This window comes from Phlebotomus argentipes, unplaced genomic scaffold (assembly GCF_947086385.1).
Source record: "Phlebotomus argentipes unplaced genomic scaffold, Phlebotomus argentipes genome assembly contig_2, whole genome shotgun sequence".
NCBI lineage: Eukaryota > Metazoa > Arthropoda > Insecta > Diptera > Psychodidae > Phlebotomus > Phlebotomus argentipes.
This window is the reverse complement of record NW_026776162.1, coordinates 2,635,434-2,658,110: the sequence shown is the minus strand read 5'-3', so window position 1 is coordinate 2,658,110 and position 22,677 is coordinate 2,635,434. Positions and strand designations below refer to the sequence as shown.

The window sequence follows — 22,677 nt, the reverse complement described above, 5'->3', positions numbered from 1 at the left end:
TTCAGAGTGTTGTACATGTGTATTTTGTAATCATCATTATTGTCATTACCATTGTTGGAGGAGTCTCTTCTGTATGGGCTCTCATGTACACTGGGTTTTCTGTTCCTTTGTTATGCGCGGCTCCATTGGATGAATTTCGGGCATGTGAAGTAATCAGCATGTACGATCGCATCTCCTTCATCCGAAAAAAAACTCGTGCAATTGAAGGTCGAACAATGTTCTAGGGTGTTGTATACAATGTGAATGAAACTGCGATTTACGTTCCGTGAATAATTAATGACGATCGTTTTTCATTTTGGTTTGCCCGCTATGATCTTCCACTGGTTGGTGATGGTGTGTAAGTGTAGAGCCTCAAAAAGATCTCGAGCGTGTGTGGATGTTGGTAAAGATCATGCTTTTTGTACTTGCACAGGAGTATGCAAAAGATCGAGAAATGGAGATTATGGAAATATCACACTTTTGTAGAAATACACAACCTCATCTGTTGTGTTGTGACCATAAGAATTTCAATTAACAGCAAAATGTGTGAATAAATCACTCAATTCACCTGTCGCAATAAGTAATGCCTAATGAATGCTGGAGTGGTTTTTTGGGCAAAAGTTTATTAGGTAGAAAAAAAGTGCTCTCCCCTCTCTCTTTCTGTCTTTCCGTGCAAAGAGCAGAATCCCCCATAATTGAGATAATAAATAAATAGCATCCTGTTTTTCTACTTCTTCTCGCTGTCGACCATTTAAAATGGAAATACAGTGGAAATGTGTTTGAAAGATCACACCACATGATGGCGAAAAGATCACTATAATGCTTTCAACTGTTAGGTCTATTTACATATGAACGATAAAAAGATGTATTAAAATGAGGAAGAAGACGGATATCGTGAAAATTTTTTCGGTGGAAAAATGTGCAGATTATTTTATGGCCATGATCCACCACTGCGATAAAGCGCGAACAATGTTGGTTCTGTTCTGGCCGCAAAACTTTTTGGTGATGTGCGTTGGGTGATCGATTGGAGTTTATTTGGATAATTAATTAACACGCGCGAGCCCGTATGGATGGGCGGGCGCGTGAAAGGGGAATTTGGGGTATTAATTGAGTGAGAACGGAAATGGAGTAACAATAAAATATTTCAGCTCAGAGTTGAAAGAAGACGCCTAAAATGCGTGTAGGAAGTGCCAAGTATCTAAATTTATGCTAAATGCGTACAATTATGAGTCAATTTGTAAATGATGTGTACAATTTCATTCACTCTGTGTAAATCATAAATATTTTTCCCCTTTTGAAAACTCATGAGCTCTTTTTCTTTCCCACTGTGTCTTTTCAGACTTGGCGAAGGAGTTTATTATTTCGTACATCAAACCAATTTGACTGTGCACGGAGGTCTTACAATTGCTATACATACCGCGGAGATCGCTGTGCCCATAAATATTTCCTTTTGGAGAGGAAAATAAACAATTTACCGTAAGTTACCTTTCAATTTATCACAATTGCATTGTTGTTAGCGCTAATTTATCATGGTATAGTCCAATATTGTATTTACACACTGAATAATTCTTTTTCCCCGCACTGCCAATTGAGTGCAGCTCAAAGTTAGTAAAGTATCTATAAGTATGTTCTCACATGTGATGTGACCTCCTAAATGTGCTAATTAATATGAGATACAAGTATGATTTATAGCTGTATGTTCAATTGCTGAGAGATTTTAGCGCTTGAGGTGAAAATAATCTCGCAGCGAATTCGCGATAAGATAAAATGAAAATTAATTAACATAAGACCAATGCTAAGAAGTGGTAGATAAAAATGATTAGTTTCTTTTCTTTCGCTCCTCACATTCTTCCAATTGTTAGCACATTTAGCATTTAAGATAGTGTGTGATTGATTTTCCAGAAGAACACGCCATATAAGATAGTGTTCTATAGTGAGACAGACGAAGATATATGGCGAGGAAAGAGTCCAAAATATTTATTCAATATGTGAACAGTTATTCAAATAAAACTTTATATGTTTCACAGAGCGCGAAAAGGAATTTATGTGACATTCAGCATTGAGGTGTTCGATAAAAAATATGCGCTTACGTGTGTGTCTCTGAATGTTGCATAAATTGACAAATATCACAAGAACCCAGCAGTAAATAACAAATCTCGCGGGTATGAGGAAAAAATCGTCTGCGATCGTTCTCTCTGTGATCGTGGTTTGTGGGTCAATTTGCAGGCGATGTATACAATGGCACGGGCAGCATGAAGTCAAATTGCGCGCGGTGTTGATGATTCGCGAAGAATGGCTGAGACCCACCCTAAAAGAGTCTCATTCAAATATGTATGTTGCCAATTCGGATTCAATTAGCATTTCATGATGCCTGACACCGTGAGCTCCATTCTTCCATCAGTTAATCAGAGTGCATTATTGAGCCGGCAGGGAGATCTTTTTAAGCATAATTTGCGGAGAGAAATAATAACAATTTAATGCTTTCATTATTGGAGTGCATACAAAATACCGGTGAGTGCGCGGCAAAAGTGTGCACAAGAAGAACATAAGAGAGGATATGATCGTGGTGTTTGTGTAATGAAAAGTATGTATGAAAAATCTACATGAATACCGCTATCTTTATGGAAAATTATGGTTCGTGATCTTGCAGATTGATGATGAACTTTGATGTGTATCTGTGTGCGTTGATTTGCGTGTAATGGATTAAAATTATAAAGTTTATACACACGCTGGGAGAGAATCTCTTGCGACCTGGCATTCTTGAGAAAAGAGGCACAGTGTGACCGGGACAGGAGTCGAGGTCGTTCATTTTTTTTTTTTTTGTATTTTGCATATGATGAAAGTTTGAAGAGCACACAATTTCATGCATAGTTTATTAGCATTTGGATTTGCAAAAGGAAAACGCTCCGCATTTTCTGATTAGATCTCAAGATATGCAATGGGTTTTTTCTTCTCTAATTTTAGAAAGTTGAATTTGAATATTTGATAAGTTCTGCACGCTTTGTCCGTTCTAGTCTCTTCACGTGCTGCTGTTTGTAGAATGATGGCAGAAAAAAGATAAATGTATTTCATGTCAAGCTGCACAAAGTCACTTCACAGAAATCATTATGACACATCAATCAAGTGGAATTATTCAATAAATTCAGACATGAGCGAGAGGAAATATGTATGTTGAAGAATCTTACCTTCCGAGAACCACCACAGCTTATCACTCATCTCAGATACATAATAATGACGTGTAAAGTGCAAAATGAGCTCGCTTTTGAAGGTCGTCCATGCCTTGAATACTCAAATGTTTTTTTTCTTCTTTTTTGAGCCGCTAACAAGGATTGTGGTTCACAAAATTAATTTGAATGCATTAATAATTTTTCCAAGGCAAAAAATGCGTCACTTTTTCATGATCCTCTGTTTTTCACCGGCTCTATTCATCCGGATAAAAAATGAAGTATGTCAATTACTTAATTCTCATGTGACCTCGTATAATGATAGAGACATTTTCGGGGTTTTTTGACTACTCAATCGTGCAATTGAATTTGTCGTCAACGAATAATTACATATTGTAATTGGAAATAACGCACAAAACGATCATACAGTGTGTTATTGAGCAAATTCACCTTCTGTGACACTCGCTCTTGGAGTCACACAAAAGTTCTCTCATTTTATATTCGTTTCTTTGTGGACTTCTCAGGGTAGAATTATGAAAAAATATGACTGATATTTCTCAATTTGGATTTGACACTCGTAATTGCAGAACGAGTGTGTGAATATTTTGATGTGTGACGACACTTTTTGGGCTGCATGAGAGATGGTTGACGTTGTGAAAAGACACACCAACTAATTTACGAGTGTGTTGCAAGAGGAGTGACATTTAGAGGTTTAAACCTCTTAAGGTGTTTCAGTGCCATCGTAAAAAATTAAATTTATCATGAATATTTTTTTCAAATTTTACACACTCTAAGCAGATGAAGCTTTTCTCTTGCGATGTTGTAGGCAAAATAAAATAAAAATGTCGAAGACAATTTCTTCAGCAGATGGAGAAATGCCACTTTGACCGTAAATTTGTGACTTGCAATTAATTATCAATTCATGTCACTTTGTGTTAATTAACAGGCACAAAACCTACTCTCTTGTCTTAGGAAAATACTACCAATACGCCACCGATATTTGCTATGATCGCTGAATAATGCAGTTCGATGGTATCGAAAATGGGAGAGTTTAGCTAGAGTGTCTCAACAACATTGTTGGATAGTTTTTTGAACAGTCCATTTGGCGGTAAATACAAATAGGAGAGTGAAAAGAGCTCGTGAGATCTGATTATAAATGCACTTGATCGAATAATAATGGCGAAAAAAGGGAAAGTTATACTGAAATTCCAATAATTGATTGATAATATTCACAAGAGTTGATAGATTTCATTGAATTTTCACTCATCGTGTCTCACATTTCTCACATCAGTCTGTTCATGCAAATGCGAGACAGTGAAAAGTCACACTTGTGAGGCGTCACGTCTTATCCTAAATACTATAAAATGTGTCAATTTTAATAGAGGAGCTTAATTGAGATAAAATTGCTGCTTTCAATCTCATTTTTTTTCTTCATAGAAGGTCGTCAAGTTGTTAAACATGATGTTATTTGTGCATAGTCTATCTCTAAATTATACATTGCTAGATTTGCTTGGCATTAGAATTCAGTAATGCGAAAATTTAATTGAAGTGTTACACAATTTTTAATTAGCGGTACTGCGGAATTGTTTTCCGTGGAACATTTTCTTTCTCTGACATACCGTTGAAATTTTACTATCTCAACGTGTAATTGCACTCACTGATTTTTCACTGCTTACTTTACCTAGTTGTTCTTTTGCTTTGCACTCAAATGAATGCAGGTATAGGTATATTGGAAATATTCCGAGCAATCTTCTGTGGAAGTAATTTTGATGATTTTGTCTGAGTGTAAAATGTATTCTTTTCTTTTCTCTCTTTTAATGTTCATTATATTAAATTGATAGCAAAGTATGGCGTCTGAAGGGGAAATGAAAATATGTTTACACAATTTTATTAGAGTATTTTTCTTTCTTTCTCCCGCGAGAGATCAAAATAAATTCCTCATGTTTGGACTTTATATTTTAATTCACTCGGTGTGTGCGGTGTAAATAAAGCAAGAACATTGACTCTAAAGCAAGCAAACAGTAAAAAGGCACATTGAGCACGAAGTGTCCGAAATTACACAAATTGAAAACGGGTGCAATTTTCTTGTCAGAAAATGAATCTATGAAAAACGTGGCGCGTTTTTGGTCTACTGAACACTTGAGTTTCTCTATCCGCATTGAAGGGTGGGAAGTGAGTTTCAAAATTCATCGGTGTGGCAGCAAATTCTCGCGAAAAAGCCATGTGCTAAGAGATTCTGTTAGTCAAACAAGAAAATGGTAGCAAAAGTGCAGCCTAGAACTCATGTTTCACTGCGGAGAACACACACTATATTGTAATTGAATCTCAAGGTGTCAAATTTTGCATGAGCGTGTCAACTGTTGGAGGGCTTTTGTGCTGTTGCTGAAGTTGTTGCAATTTTAATTGCCTCACTCGTGACATTATTCATATTGACAGATCTTTTTCTCCGAATGTAATTTAGTTGAATTGAATATCCCCCTGGGAGAAATGCACATAAATGCGAAAATGGATGAGGAGAGAAGGAGCAAAATTTATTTGCCAATATAATAAATCGCTTATATAATTGTAGTATGATCGCGATCGCGGACGGCAAAGGGAGAGGGAGAGTAATGTGAAAAATGAGAGATTTATTAAATGCTTACTTGGAGCTATTAATTTCAACAAATGCAGCAGTTGTGAAAATTGATTTTTCACGGTGATCACATTGTATTATTGGTAAAATTATGTCACGAAATTACAAAGTGATCGCCCGTATAAATCGCGATCACCTTTTGATTGTCGCACCGCACCTCGAAAATTGTCGAATTAATATTATTGATTGTTTCGTACGCTCACTTTTGAGCTATGAGACTTTAGTGAGATTAATCGCACGAGACGCTCAGCCGGAAAGCGTAATAATTCCGTTGACAATATTTTGAGTGTAAGATGCAAGATCGTCAGAGCTATAAATTTTCACTATTATTAATAATTTTCACTTGGCAATAATGGCACAATGCATAAACCAGGTGGAAAAAAAACACTTTTCTGGCGGCTTTTCAATGGGCATAGAGAGAAAATTTCTCTCCATAAAAACTTTTTTTTTCTTATGATCTCGCAGAAGAAAAGACTATAAGCTCTGCTGAGGAGAAAAAAAAGCACTGAATAACGCCGGTTAATAAACAAGAGATCATGTTTTTCCTGTTTCCTGGCACAACGCAATGAGCTCTCGAATGGGTGAATATTGAAAAGAGTGAATATGAAATGCACATTAGATAAATTGTACATTGGCGGCGGATTGGAGATCAAGAGATATTCTTGTCATTTGATCTGCAATAGATTTATATGAAACTAATACACTCATCTGGATTATTCGTGCCATCTTTAATGGTATGACGGAAGAATTTGCATGTTCCATTGACACAGTTTATATTGATGATTTTCTTTTCTACATATCAATCTCAGAGAGGCAAACAATTTATCTCTCACTGTTGATGTGCAGCCAGAGTGAGATTGTATTGTGTGCGAAATTTGTTGCTAAATGCAAAATAAATCTCATAGTATTGTATATTTTTCTAATTATCCATTAGGAATGTTTTTGTTCGCCCACATATCTCAGCATTACCCAGTGTATATCTTGATTTGAGGAAAAAGAGACGCTTTGAGTGCCACAAGCCTACACATTGCGGCCATTAGAATAATTTTACACCTAATGGTCAAGCCTGAGTGTTATACTCTCGCATGACTCGAATATTGCTAATACAATGCATACACAGAGATATTTTTTCGCGGGAAAATCACAAGTTTTGTTCAATTGCACAAAATTTCTATGCTTATGTGGATATTGTATGGTGTTGTTTGTCCACCCACAAATTCCACTTATCAATTTGCTATTAATGCCCTACAAATGTGGTTTGTTTCTACTTTTACTCATAAATTTGAAATTACACCACAGCAATACGCTGCTGCATGTGGAAATTGATAGTTTTTTTTCACTCTCGAATCTCAGTTTGTATCGATGGCAAAGGAGTGACAGTAGTACCTTAACTTGCCAAGACATAACAATAGAAGTTAGACAAGAAAGGGGAAAATGATCAATTCGTGTGATTCGTGATAGTTTTTAATAAAAGTTGAGGCCCCATAGAGTTTGGTTTGTAAGACAGAAGTAAGTGATCCTTTTGTGAAAATATGGGCACGGTGAATGATGGTGAAATGCAGTCAAAATGTTGTTCGCCTTATTGGCATGTATATGGCTTTTTTCTCTTTCTTGAAATTTTCTTCAAATGTGTGATTGAGAGAGAAATAGCAAAAATCCCACTTATCATGTTTCATATGGGTTTTGATATTTTTTTACCCTCTCCTCTCAATATTGTGCATTTGCTAAATATCGAATGGGATGGAAGTCGCGTGGTCTGTGAGTTGGGTAGCACAGAGAGTAGTTGTTGCTTCTTGATAGAAAGTTACCGAACAGCTCAAATTCCATACCAAATTCAAGTAACGTATAAAGAGGTGGATTGTAGGTAAAATAGCCATTGGGTGGGAATGCACTCACTTTTCTGCTGAGATATCGCTTAAGATGAATGGTTATAGGCATAGGCGAGGAGATATGATAAAAAGTGACTGATTGCAGGGGAAATTTAATCTGAAAGAAATGCGAAAGGAATCTCGATAGAGTAAATGGCAATTATAAGATTGATTTTTAATTGATGATTATGACTACCTTTTCCCACTGTGCCATACTCGCCTTTCCTAAGGAATTTCTCTAAATCTCTCCGTGGCACTCTTTCACCCGCAGAGACGCCACTGTCTCGCGAGTGACCTTCCACCATGTTTAAAAGCCGGTTACCCAAAAGAACGTGACCTCCACCAATTGGAGTTTTATTCCCTCTACAGCAGGTCTGTGTGTTTTGCTTTTTTTGCCCATCACCTTTTAATCCACCTTAAAAACCCATCAAATTGTATACATATACCTGAATCACATGAATTTTAAGTTAGTCTTTCTTGTTCTCCCCCGGATGCTGCGAGCTACAAGAATTTTCAGCTTGAAGTGATTGTTGATGTAGATTTTTTGAGCTGTTGCGCCTTCAGATTCAAGCACTGCTATTGTAAGCGTGACGGTGAAATCATTTGTGCACAATTAATTGCGGTATTTAAAATAAGTTATTTAACAGAGTGCCGACAAGGTGTTAAAATTTATTATAACTGTGCAATTTCAATGTAAAACAGATTAGTGTAATCACTAAAGAATTTCTTAAACTATGTTTTAGAAACTGGAAATGCTCGAATCACAGCCTCGATGAGTACTATAGCCTTATCAGGCAATCTTTGTTTGCGTACAGAGTTGAATAAATCTCTGGTACGTGATTAATTTGAGTGCGAGGGGAGAAAATTGATAATAATTGAATGTAACTAGAGTGTGTTATTTGTATGACGCTTAAAGAGGTGGATGGCAAAAAGAATCAAGAACACCGCAAGTGAGAGGGTATTTATTGAAAAATTATTTTATAATCACTGGAAACATGATGTCTGTATTTTGTGAGCCCCATGGCTACAAATTGCCAAGGTGGTGAAACCGTGAATGTGGTGTATATTCTAAAATTGATCGCATTTTAAAATCAATTAGAGAAAATGTATCGCGCCACGAAGAAAAAAGGTAAAATTGTTCTGCGCATGGCCTTTCGATCACGGTGGATTTTCTCATTTTGTTCACTTTTCCCCTTTATCTGCTGAGGAGCTTCTTTTCCCTCAATGTTGCAAATAGTGGGGTATTGGAATCGGAAATCGGTCTGCAAATAATTTATTCATATAAATTTCATTGTCTTCGTTTCATGATCTCACGACTTTTGCCCGGTGCTCTGCAATAAATTTCCACACCAACATATAACACGAGATGTTACAATACGTCAACAAATTTGTCTCTATATCTCTAATTAATTTGGATTGAATTGGAAACAAACGAAGACGAATGGTGTGAATAAAGGCAAGAGAAATAAGAGAAGATTGAAGATCGGAGGAACGGAACGAGTGGAGGGCGGAGAAGATGACTATTGATCGTGATTGTGTGCTAATACAGGCAGATGAATGAATTATATTTTCCCTATATTTGGCATCTTCTCTTTCATTTTTCACATAGTTATCGTGTATCTGGAGGAATTTCCTCAGCAAAGTCTCTATTTCTCAAGCAAAAATCTTCCTCTTGTTGTGATGTTGCCGTGAAATACAGTTCCGACATTGCGAGTGTGAAAAAAGGCGCACGTAAAAATGATTATTTGATCGTGCGAATGAAAATGATCACACAAAAATAACGTCTTTATGATCTCCATGAAAGAGAAAAGCCACTGAATGTATACATGATTTTATGAGGATATCGAGACTTGGATATATTTTGGCCAAGGGAAAAAATTAACTCCAAACATGATCCTCGGTCCTCTTGTTGTGCGGTGTACATTTCAGCATCATCGGCACTGATGATGGCTTCAAGACGTGATCGTGGAGGTTTTGTTTCACCAAACGGACCCAGAGTGTGTGAGTGGTGCGAGACAAAAAGAGCGATGTATAATTTTGAGATAAAAATATTCTCCTTCTCACTCTCTGCACCTCTTCTCGGTCCATATAACACTTAAGGACTCGAGAAGAGGCGAAAACCCAAGAAAAAATTCCCATCATGAGAGATTCCTCGGTGAGAGTCTGTTTTTGGGATGGAGAATAAATCACTGAATCGTGCATTTGCTCTGGAGTGCGAGATGTCTAGAGATGGTGGAAAGAAGAGATCCTATTGAATGAGAATGCGTAAATTTTATCGTATTTTTATTTAATAGTGTATCCCAAATGGCGGGATCATTTTACTAAACCTTCGTGCAACATTATATGTGTGTAACATCGAAGTTATGCCCTTTCAACTCGCACTGACGGTGTCACGGAAGGAGAGCAATTGTGAAATTAATAAATCTTCTAGTTAAATATTAGCGATAGTGCGTGTATTTGTGCGAGCATGTGGCAAAATGCTGAGCCTCCGACGTTAATTCTTGTAATCTGGGTCTCTGGAACTGTAGAAGGATGCATCGCGTCTTCGCAAAGACGTCTCTCTACGTACACGTTGATGATCGCGCTGCGGTAATGATGTTCATTCAAGAGATTTCGGACTCTGATTATATGATAATTAGGCGATTTCATCAATAACGTATACGACGAGGTTGAATAGGGAGGGGGAGAGGGAAGGTAAATACCTTTTGTTTCGTCTCAATCTTGCAGACTATCTCGAGGCTTTTGTCTTTCACCTCTCCACACGAGAGATTTTTCATGAAAAAAGGCACCAAAGGTGATTTTATCTCGTTTTCCCATGTGATCGACTGCATGGATCGGGTGCTGTTAAAATTACTTAATTGAAAGGCGGCCAGATTCGATGGTATTTCTCAAGATTTTTTGGGGGGAATCTCGGAATTTGTTAGTTTTGTCTGTGGCGCTCTTCGTGTGCAATAGATTTCGTGTGGGGCTAAAGCCAAATGGATGCAATGTGGAACGATTGGTTTTTGATGGAAAGAAAGTGAGAGAGGGAGAGAGACGGAGAAGAGGATGGGTGGGAAAAAGTGAAATGTTTTCAATGATTGCCAGTGAATTTTTATCAAATTATTCCTTATATCTGCCTGAAATTCCTCTTACACACGTTTATTGCTGGATCTCTAAATAAGAAGTCACTTCCTCACGCGATAAAATCATGAGTGCGAGCACTAATTAAAATATATGCTTTGAAAAGTCTCGGTGAATTTGTCGACTGCTCGTTAAGAAGTGAATCACGACAGTTGTCAGCATGGTTCCTGTCTCTTACCTGGGGAGTGTTGGTGATCTATAGATGGTCGATATAGAGAGTCCCTGTGATTGATTTTCTCATGGTGATGTGAAAAAAATTCCTGCACACCAATCGTGAATTCGAAGTACACATTTCTTATTTAATTTTCTCGTACCTACACATGAACCTACAATGTATAAATAAGAGGTTGTTGAATTTTCTTTGCATCATGAGTCGCTCGATTGAAAAATCGATCCATGGGAATAGTCTTTTTTTTATCTCCCTCCTATATTTAATTCATCTTACACACAAGTTATATAATTGCAAAGTGCAATTTATTAACAAATACACCAGCCATCAATGTATGTGGAAACCGCATTGCAATGAGAAAAGTGGGTTGCGATCAAATGAAGATCGATCGCATGAATTTCAAGTCAAGAGAGTTCCACCCAAGAGTCTCTCGCTGGTGCGTTCTTTTCATATCGTTCGCGATGGCCGTGCGTTTGTGTGGCAATGGGGAGAAATGGAAAAAAAATGCTAAATGATCATTATATTTATCACTGGCTGTATGGAATAGATATTGCGTTGGACTGGTTTACTGAGGATTGTACCTTCTGCGAAAATGATTAATAATTGAGATGTAACAAATATAGAAGACGTGTCTTTGGTCGACTTTCATTTATTCATATAAATCTCTATATTAATATCTTCTGTGCTATAAATAAAACATGCTCTTAGGAGCAATGATAAAGTATATTTCGTCTCTCGACGTGCAATTAGAGGCTCTAAGTACGAAAGGTACGTGATTGAGGAGTCTGTGCGCGGGGCATCAACGAGGGCTCTTCCGAACGTGATCTCAGTGCGCTGCAAGGAGAGAAGATGATTTTTGTATAGAGAGCAAAGGGGAGAAAAAATGAGGGTAAATAGAGCTACAAAACGGATATTTGCTGTGTATTTTTGTGGGTCACCTTCTTTGACTTGCTGTCTTCGAGACATTTTCCATAGGCAACACATATATCAATTTTCAATGTGCTATTCTTTAGATGAGAGACTTTTGCCGCGCGCGCGCGATCTGACAATTTATATTAATTTCTATTAGCCTGCGAGGTAATTAATATGTGCGTTGTGCAATTGACAATTAATTCTTGTCAGAAGAATTACAGTGACGTGGATTTACATTGACATAGTCTGGAGGAGGGAGAACGCAAGAAATGGCAATAATGCGAAACTTGGCTATTTGTTTTGACAAAATGCTGTTGCCAAATTGAGCAAATTTACTTCTCTCGATACACATTGACGGACAGTGTGAGAGAGTTGCCGAAAAGTGATCCGCAGAGAAGAGTGACTTTTTTCTGAGGTCAGTGGGTAAAAAGTTTAAAAATAAATTGGTGCAGCGGAAAAAAGCAAAGACGCTCGAATTTACTGCCTTATATAGGGAGTCTGGCATAAATCGTGGTCAATAATACTTTATGGATATTGCATAAGCGTGATTTTTGGTGTGTGTGTGTGCGTGCACGATTAAATTTAAAAAGCCATCATGTGTGATTTATTTTTCAATTTGCACAACACGTCTCCGTGATACACATTATTACACTCAGCTGGAACTTGATGGATGTCTGCATGGCCCCATCATCAGAAATCCGCATTCACAGTTAGGCGTTCTTGGCAAAAGTGGGGAAAAATTCTCCGTGTCCAGTGAACCCAAACGCGATCGTGGAATATGTGGCCTTTTTATAAATAAACATCCATATACAACACAACACAAATATTGTGTGCAGAAATGTCTCATCAATGCTGGAAGGTATTCATATAATGCTGGCAGAAAGTTCCTTCATATCTCCTACGTGCGGTTGCGGCTTCTTGCCACTGCCGCACAAGGCCTTTTTTCGCGATATCGCCTGTCGTCTTTGGCTACATTGCGTGGCATCGAGTTGGAGAGTGTCGCTTAAATATTACGTGATTTGATTTAACAAAATTAATCCCATCGGGATTTAACATTTCTGTCAGATACACGATTCACGTATTCCATCGATAGAGTCTTTTTAGCTTTTCAAATACTCTATGGCGAGGAAATTCCAGGAGTATTTTTTAATGGTCAATTCTTACTTGGCAGCGCCATATAGAGATTGTGTGGGGCTTTTTCTCTTTACCCAATCTAATCTATATTTTGTAATATGTATGACACTAGAATATGGAGAGATAGAGGAAGAGTTCTTAAAATTCACAACACTATATCTTTGTCACTTCTGTTTTACTCACTACCGCGCGGCCTCTTCACGGTGGTGGGTTCGCCTATCGCGGAATGCTTATGGAGAGCACGCTATGTGATGCATAAATGCGGAATTTAAGGAATGACGATCGCGCGGGACTAAAGATCGCAAAAGGGGACACTATAAATCCCAATAATCTTAGATGAACCATCGCCAGTCTATGGCAAGAGCTATCCAGAGTCTACACACGAGGCCGTGGGGAGACCATTTGATACTCTTTGCCTTGTCCGTTCTGCATTTTATTGGCCAATGTGAGTTTGTTTGCAGGATCGTACCTCACCATATAATCAACAAGGGGCCACCTGAATTACTCACATAGCGCGGTACGATTAATGTTGTTAGCTTATTTATGTGTTTTGCACATATTTGAGGTGAAAAATGATGATGAGAATGCTTTTCCTCTCGGCGCTGCGTGCATGTGCCTCTCTTTGTCCCCGCGCGTTGGACATGTGAGGGACAATTAAGGATATTGAGTGGTTAGTGGCGCCACGATGACACCCTGGCCATCTTAATTGCAAACACATTCAACTTAATGCGATCCATTATGGAAGAAAATAGTGATCTTCATCAAATAGTTAAACCTTCTGTGTTTTTTTTCCTATACTCTGCTATATATGTGCGCCATCACAATTAAATGGGCAAATTAATGCGAGAGGCGTCCATCGACATAAATTGTAAATTAACATTTTGAGCGAGATAATTGATGAGCACATAATGGCAAATGATCGTGCGTGGATAATAATATTGCTCGCCATGTCTTCTAAGGCCTAAGAGTGACTTGAGGAGCGTCAGAGGGCGATGTTTTGATGCTGCGGTGCATCGCGAGGAATGCGAAGGAGATGGAATTCTCGAGGAAAGTTAGTGTTGTGTGTCAAGTCAAATTAATGAGACTAATTTGAATAGATGATGACAGATGAACATTCTGCGGTCATGTCTCTTCTCATTATATTTCTCCTCTTTTTTCACTTTTCACGTCTCTGTGCGCCCCTTTTCACATTCAAATGACTCATATGATATGTGTTGAAACTCGCTAAATATGAATTGAAAACATTTTTGGTATTCCAGTCATATGACACTTTTTTCGCGTCAACAATGACTTGACATCTTCAATGGCCACTCAATGTGGAACACCACTCTATGCTAATAGGGAGTATTGAGACAGTTCTCCATGACTATTATCCGCCTTTAAGACGTTGGTGGAATGATGCCATATAGTGTGGCTAGAGTGACTGTCTCTGAGCTATTCCCACTGTAGCCTTAACCCTTTCCCTCTGTTCTGTGTGCACTTTGAGGGGGTGGGAAATTGTTGGCTGAGCGGTGAAGGAAGTCTCCACGGAGCGGCTCTAATGCTGGAATTCAGTGCGCTTTTGATGATCTTCTCTCTCAGCAAATATTGACAGTCAAATGAAATGAGAAATAAAGTAAATGGCGCGGTTTCCTTTTCGTTGTAGCATTTTCTAAATGGAATTGTGTTTCCATATTGAGCTACGTATGTAGATTTTATGACTCTTTTGTCTCTCTGGATGAGACACCACGTAAGTGAAGAGTTGAAAAAAGGCCATCGAGTTCTTTGCATATGGATTGTCAATAGTGCCATTAAAATTGCAGCCGGGCAGCAAAGTGTGGTATGCGAAGGGGATCCAAAAAAAAGAGACGAGAAAGGAATCTGAAAGTGAAATATGACATAATTAAGGCAATGCGACTTGACAATAATAATTGGTATGATTTGAATGACAATTGAGATAAGTCTTCTGCAATATGTTACATGGAGGATCTCGCGAGATTTTTTCGAGTGGGCGTATCTTCTCCTTGAGTGTGTTCTCTCGGTGGTTGCGGAGAGAGATTCTCGTGAGTGAAAGAGTTGTATAAGAATTTAATATGTCGAAATAAATCGATAGGATGGCTATAAAATATACCCGAGCCTCAATATTGAGTGGAAATTGGTGTGATATTATTGTGGTTAACCACCAAACACCTCCGCATTATGAGAGGCAATATAGGAGACGATTAATCAAAATGAAATCCTAGGAATGTGAGATCTTTTACACCATCCACGATTGTGGCCGCTTCACCGATGATTATTGAATTATTATGCAGTCACAATTGATACATGTCCCCGATGGAGCATCCGTGCGGAGGCAAAAAAGGGCGTTAAAAATGAGGAGAAATTAAGAGATTTCTACCAACATGGCAGGAGGGCTAAAGTATAATTCCGGATATTCATCAGTGAGGATTATGTGTTCATTATGTCTCAAATAATCCTCATATGTTCCAACGCATATTTCCTCTACCACATCAAGATGTTCTAGCATGCAATCATGTGGAGATTTTTCCACACTCCAAAGCAGTTTGTTTAGAAATTAACCAAGATTTTTCCGTGGAATGGGAACAGAAGAAGAGTTTAGATGAAGTAAAAAATAGATAGTATTGAGTTCTGCCAAGAATTTTAAATGTCGCCAAGCAATTACATGACAGTTAATACCCTGAAATAGTGTCATATAAAAATAAATACAAATTAATAATTGAGATGGATGTGAGATAAGAGTCAGGGAGTTGCAGTCTCGGGGAGGAAATTGTTTGCTGAGGTGTGGAGGGACAGAGTAAGATGTAATAGATAAATTGTTAGAGCGTGGCTGGCAAAAAAGTGGGATAGGGGAACGAGATCGCGACGTAAATCCATCACTTCTTTTTCTTGGTAGAAGACAACACTATCGAGACTGTGGGAATTTTATTAGATGTACTTATGCTCTCTTCTCTGAAGATTATTTACTCACGTGCAAGTGAATGGATTAAAGTGATTAAAACATGAATCAGAACTGATTCGCGATTGATCTCATATCGAGTGATACTGTTGACATGGTGTACGTGGAGGATACCTTAATATTAAGTTGAATAAAATTAATAACTGGATATCTGAGGTTGATTTGAGAGAGAGATCACGATTCCATGAGAGATTTAATAACATTCTCGGTATAATGTGAATTCACACCAATCGAAGGTAAATAATGTTGTATGTGCGGAGAAAAGTATGTGGTGTTTGATTGACGAACGGAGAAAGAAAAAACCCGAAGGTGTAGAAAAATGAAGATCAATATGAAGATCATGTCAAATAGTTCGTGAAGTTGTTTATTCAATTTAAACACTCAACACGTTTTTTTCTTGTGTCGTGAATTAGAACATGTCCGGGAAGGTGATAAAAAAGGCGCTTCAATTGTGATCAATCCGTCGATACACCGTTAACTTGTAATAATCCCATAAGAATGATCTTAGACAATGCTCGAGTACCAATTTGGCATGCTACATCTGTTGCTGATGACCAATGTGTTTGAGAAAATCCAACTTGTGGAGTATTGAATGCTGAAGGTACATGAGTATTTAATGTAATATGAAAATCTTAAGCACTTGGCGATCACGTTCGTCGATATGGTAGTGATCATGCTAATAAAATTGAGCTTCTCCAGTAGTTTCACGGCATCTGATCCACAGTTTTGCTGAAAGATATGGCAAAGAGCATCTCAACTCGCAAGTGAACCCTAACTCACAGGGAAATGATGATGGAGCATTGTTTGCAAACACTTATAAATCGATCATCAATCTGTGTTATTATTTATCGAAAGGTTGAATCACTGCATTGTGTTGACTTATGGTAATGGAATCTGGTGGACTTTTCTGGCATCTGCACTGACAATATGGGTATTTTGAGGGAAAGAAATTGTAAATGTATTCTGTGAATGCATAATACTGTGTTTCTCAGATATCATTGAACTTATTTTTCCCGAACAACAGCGTCGGTGGGAAGCACTTTTTTCAATACCTTTCAGCATGTGTCATCATCATTTCGAGAAGAGACGTCGCGATTGCGACGTATTGACAATGTTATCGCGGCATTCCGTCTCCTTGTGAATGGCTTTTCTTAATTAAAATTTAATTGTATGTACATGATACACCTCTAATGTGACTATCTTGATCGTTTCACTTCCAAATGTCGGGGCTCTTCTAACGTGCCGTATGCAATTAACAGAAATCTTTAATCGTAAAAGTATAAAAACACATTCTCAATGTGTACACAGAAACAGTAAACTCGAAAATATGTACAATCAGTGTTGTTGCACTTCCAGGGCGATCATAAATGAAATTAATGCGGCTGTGTTTTCCTTTCGACATAATTTATTTATCAGAAAGGAGGCAATTACATTGTCATGAAAGTGTGAATAATTTCAGAACAAAGACACAATATATTCTGTTGACTTACAAAGAGACTATGTGTATTTTCTTGTGCGCCTTAAAAAAGAGCCGTGTGTATTACCACTTAATGCAATTTGGATGTGATTTGTACGTGTTTTTTTCACCTCTGATTCATTAAATACGTGGAAAAGGTGAATGAAGCTGTTTTTGATCTTCCCACATCAGAGTTGCACACGATGATGAAATATTTCGTTCGGAAAAAACAACAGTGAATAGATGAAAGTACGCGGTAAATATACAGTGGGATGCAAAATTAGAAAAAACTCCATACGGTATTTACAGCTAAATGAGCGACATTCGCTATTGACTGTAAAATGTAAACACACACTTTTGCTTTTACCTGTATTACAAGATCTCTTAATAATTCATATATTCGCTGTTACACAATCACACGGTCGTCAATAACTCAAGATACACCGTGTATAATTTTGCCTGAGACATTGACTCTCGCGGTGTGTGGATGATGCAGAGCAAGATGAAAACAGATCCATTCTCCCAACTACTGCTGTTTTGATGCCATTACAGAACAATCCCCATATACGGTGGAGAGATGAAACTGCGGAGGCAAAAAATAATTATATACTTCTAATAGATTTTTTCTTTCGTTTGTTTCGCCTTTCAAGACTGAAGTCCGGCGATGTGTTTCTTTTTGGGGTGAATGTTGCAATTTTTAATTAAAAATGGCATGAAATTTCATGCTGTGCCAAAACACATGGTGAAAAAAAGGCGTTTGACCACCAAAAAAGGCCAACAAGTAGCAAAATGATGATAATTTCTGTAATTATACAGCAACACAATAGACCACTGCGGATGGGTATATCACGAGAGAAAGTAAATTCTAGTCCGTAATAGCTTCAAGATCGAATTTATGAAATAAGAGTCGGACAATGAGTGATCGATCAGCGGATATCCAATCAATGTTTTGTATGGTAATTGCATTGCACTTTTGCTATGGCTCTGCAAGACATGGCAAAACTCTCTCTCTCGCGCGCGCGATGTGTTGATTTGAGCGTTTGGCCCCGGTGAATTAGTGGGAAAGAGTCGCCATTGATTTCCGCTGTGTTCACATCCGAATGGAATTTATCCCGGTAAGATTTTCGCACTGACATTTGATGATTGTTGGCGATGCAAAGTACAATGTTGTTGTTAGTAATGAAATTAATGTTCTTCGGTGAAAGGTCTCTTGGGTGAGCATTATTTTAGGTATGTTGGCAATTAACCATTTATCGCGGTGTTGGGTGAACATTTTTTTTCACCAACTGCGGTATAATTACCATGATAAGCCGACTATGTGCAAGTCGATAGAATGGACAAACACATTGCGCGGAGCGATAAGCTGCAGTCAGGAATTTCCCAGTTCAATTGAAATTTCAATCTTGTTTAACACATTGCCGTTAATTACAGGCTTCTGAGGGAGGGATTTCTGGAATGGTAAAAGGTACACAGAAGTCAGTTTTTTTTCCACCTCAAACACAGTCTCTAGATAAACACAATAATTGTTCCTCTGCGAAAGACATTATGTTGCTATTTGTGTTACAAAACACTAAATCAACACTGAAAGGAGACTTTTTTTCACCTCCATCAATTTCCAAGATTGTTTATTGCAGAATTCACGAGGAAATGGGCAAAAACAACAGCTCTGATTAACTCTAGAGTTGACTCAATCTCCATGCCTTTTTGCATTGGCAGTTGGAATGGAAAAGAAGTAGGACGGATTTGTGACATCCGTCATTTGTTACTCCGATTTTTTTGCCGATGCCGCATCGCAGTGAAATTGTCACCTTAAGCGCGGAGAAATAAGAGCATTAAAAGTAAAATTAGGTGAGGTCGCTAGAGGTGGTGCAGAAAAAACAATAAGATTGCTAGACTTCCCGATCGTGGGACACACAAGCGTAAGATCAGCCAGTGATCCGTGTTCATTGTGATTGCTGGATGGTATCTGTGCGTAACCATTTCTTTGAGGCATTTTCGCGATCAGAAGTGGTAAATTAGTGGCCTGAGGTGTATAAAATGTGGTGATATCATTTCCTTGGAGGTTCATTCACTCATACCAACGATAGTCTAATGATCGCATGTCGCTCCGCCGATGAAATTTAAACCACAATCTTCTTATACGCTGTATTGCATTACATATTTAATAACAGAAAAGAGTGAGAAATACTGTTTGAGTACCACGACCGTTGATTCTCAAACTATTTCGTCTGCTGGAAGTGCATCAGGCATGTTAAGTGATTTAAAGTGATTTACTTCCTGAAATAGTAATTATATGATTACACAATTTTCGGTGAATTTTTCATGTTTTCACTGAAATGTGTTCGTTCATAGATAATCAATTTACTGGGATTTTCACTCTAATCATTCGCATTGTTATCGATCTTTCTGCTCATTTCTTAATGATCATTTCACTGGAAAGTACAGTTGTTCAATCACACGTGAACTTCCATGGGATTTTTGCTGAATAATGAGAGGTAATATAATATAAAAGATAGAAGAAAAAAAATGTTTCTGATGAAAATATTTGTAATGTACATTCCACAGTGACGAGGTTTGAGAAGCGTCATGTGAAAGAACTTGCATATCAAACATGTTTCATCTGAGACTCAAGTGGGAAGAGGTGAAAAAAAGAACCTTTTTGAAATTACATAATTTGTCAGGGATTGAACCAAAGCAGACATATGAGGTCACAGCAGAAAAAATCCACACTTATGATCGTGCTTCAATAAATTTTCGAAAGCCATGCTCTCTCACTGTCTTTCCGCCTGTGAATAAATTTAATACTACAAGAGGATCGCTTAAAGAATGGATATAATAATAAAAGTGATGATATTGTGGTTGGATTGTTGTGTAATTTGACGTTGAAAATGTGCGAAATAACAAATGTCGTTCATGCTATAAATTATGATGTATGTATGTATGAGAGCATGAAGAGAGTGAGATGATGGAAAAATGGGATGGAAAATGCAGGGAGGAAAAACAAGAGTTATATGCTGAGACTTTTAGATTGCAAGGTATGAGGCGGTTTTGTTTCCTCAGTGAACCATGTAAACTATTTTTCATCTTAACAACTCTCTGGGGGCCCCTCTTTCTGCCCCCCAAAACATTCTCACGATTTTGAGTTAGATTCTTAAATTGTCGACAATGTTATTTCCTCTTTTGAGCAATATTTTACTCTTCCCGCGTACGTTTTTTATCATCTTGTATCCTCACTGCGCGGAGTAGCAAATTCATTTGGCTGTAAAGTGCAGCATGACATGGAGAATGTGTGTAAAATTTGTGAAAGACTTCCTGCTTCTCAAAATACGTGAGGTACACACCATTTTCTTCCCCTTTTCGCCCAATATCTCACCGCAAGAAAATTGAATGCATGAACAGACAACGGTGTATAGCGAAAGAGATCAAATCTTTTTGGGGATACATTGCGTGGAATTTGACTTACACAGTGTTGTTAAGCCTTATGCCAAATTTGTTGGTAAAAAAAAGCAGCACTCATTGAGAGACACATTTTTGGTGTTAGAGAAAGAGTAAGAATCCATTATGTCACCATGCTCACTTTCATATATTTAATTTCATGTGAAATTAAGAGCGATGTAATGGATTATAAATGACCAAAAGCTTATGGTGAGGGTTAAAAGGTACACATTTGTTGCGGAGGCATGAGAAAAGCGTGTAGACGACAGAGATTATCTTGTGGGAGGCGAAAGAGAGCCATTGACGGTAAAAAGTGTAATTCAGCATATCTCATGATAATTGGTGGATGGAAAATGGGACAATTTAATGGTTGTGTGACAAATGATAAAGTGTGGGAAAGGAGTATTATATTGTTGAGGCATGTTTTCTGCGAAGGAAATCCATTGCGAGATTTGCAAGAGAGTGGCGCGCGCGCGTGAAAAAGAATGCATTTGATTGCACGAAGCCCACGATCTCTATGGCTTAATGAGTGTGACTCTCGTCAACATTATGTACCTCTTATTATCCCTTATACGCCATTGAGTTTAGAGCAATTTCGATTTCTATTCGAAAATGAGCAATTATTCCGCTAATTTAGCCAATGTGGCGTACTGTCGAGATTAGACGTCGAAGTATAGTGTTTATTTTTCTTTCTTTTTCTCTGCGACTCAGTGAAGTCCAAAAGAGAGATATAGAAAAATAAAATAAAAAAATATTTTAAGCACATGTGGAGAGATGAGGAGAAACATGAGTGGATATAACGTGCGGAGACAGAAAGTTGCTGAGCCAGAGTAAAATTTTCATTCACCTAAAAACCTAGAGAAATACTTGTTTAATTGCAAATTGATTGGGTGTTTTCTTCGATGTACATAAATATATCATTTAAAAACGTGCAGCATTGACGATGCCACACGAATATTGTGTGCCAGTGTGGCAGACTTTGAAAATCTGATCTCTGCATTGGACATACCATGAGAGAAAATATGAAATTATGAATATTTATTTTATTAATGTGTGACAATTTTGCTTTACATTTTGAACCTCAACTGGACCATCAGTCTAAAATTAATTTCTCTTTCTCTCCTCTTTCCAAACAGATGACATGATCGGCTGTCCATGTAGACGAGTTAGTAAACATATCGATTCGAGTGGCGGAACATGGTAATCAATTATCAAATGTGGAACACGGAGAATTGAAAGGGAATTGTCTTGATGCAACTGCAAATTGATTGAGATCGCATCATTCACAACTTCTTGCGATCACCGGAAATTTGCACAGTTGGAGGGATTTGGTTGGACAGCAAGGAGAAGAAAAAAAAAACGACGTGCTAAGGAGAGAAGCTAACAATGCCATCGGAGAGTGAACAAATTGCCGCGACGTCGCCGACGAGTCCAGCGAAAATGGCCACGGTGACAACGACAAATGGCACGAATGGAATTAGGGAGCGAAAATCATCAACAGATGGTGAAAATAATAAAGGACCTTCCTCAGCGAACCGGGTAATTACGGCAAATTCCTTGCAATGTTTACCTTTGTTGGCAATTGTGCTCTGTAGAGGTTGAAATACGGCGCGAAGATCATTCAACTCCCGCGATGATGAAAGTCACTGTTCGGGTGATTTTTTACCGGCAGGGATTTTCGTTTGTGTGGCGGAATTAGCGAAAAAGAGAGACCATAAATTGTTGTGATTTTTTGCCACCTCGACCAATGCTAAAAAGTGCGCGCGCCGCGATTGAGAATTGTGGAAGCGCACAGGAAAATGTGTGCGATTAATCACTGATAAGCGTACATTAAGTCTTTACTAAGGAA

At 38.0% G+C, this 22,677-nt stretch overlaps 1 protein-coding gene across 2 annotated transcripts in view; it reads left to right on the top strand.

The window, feature by feature from the left end:
• The window catches only part of LOC132265468 (LIM domain only protein 7), a 49,892-nt gene that overhangs the window by 11,220 nt on the left and 15,995 nt on the right, over positions 1-22,677 (top strand). For both annotated transcript variants that reach the window (XM_059766187.1, XM_059766186.1), the window contains exons 2-3: positions 1,319-1,455; positions 21,965-22,367. In XM_059766187.1, the coding sequence (XP_059622170.1) occupies positions 22,215-22,367 (153 nt within the window). In that variant the 5' untranslated portion in view covers positions 1,319-1,455; positions 21,965-22,214. The remainder of the gene's footprint in view (positions 1-1,318; positions 1,456-21,964; positions 22,368-22,677) is intronic.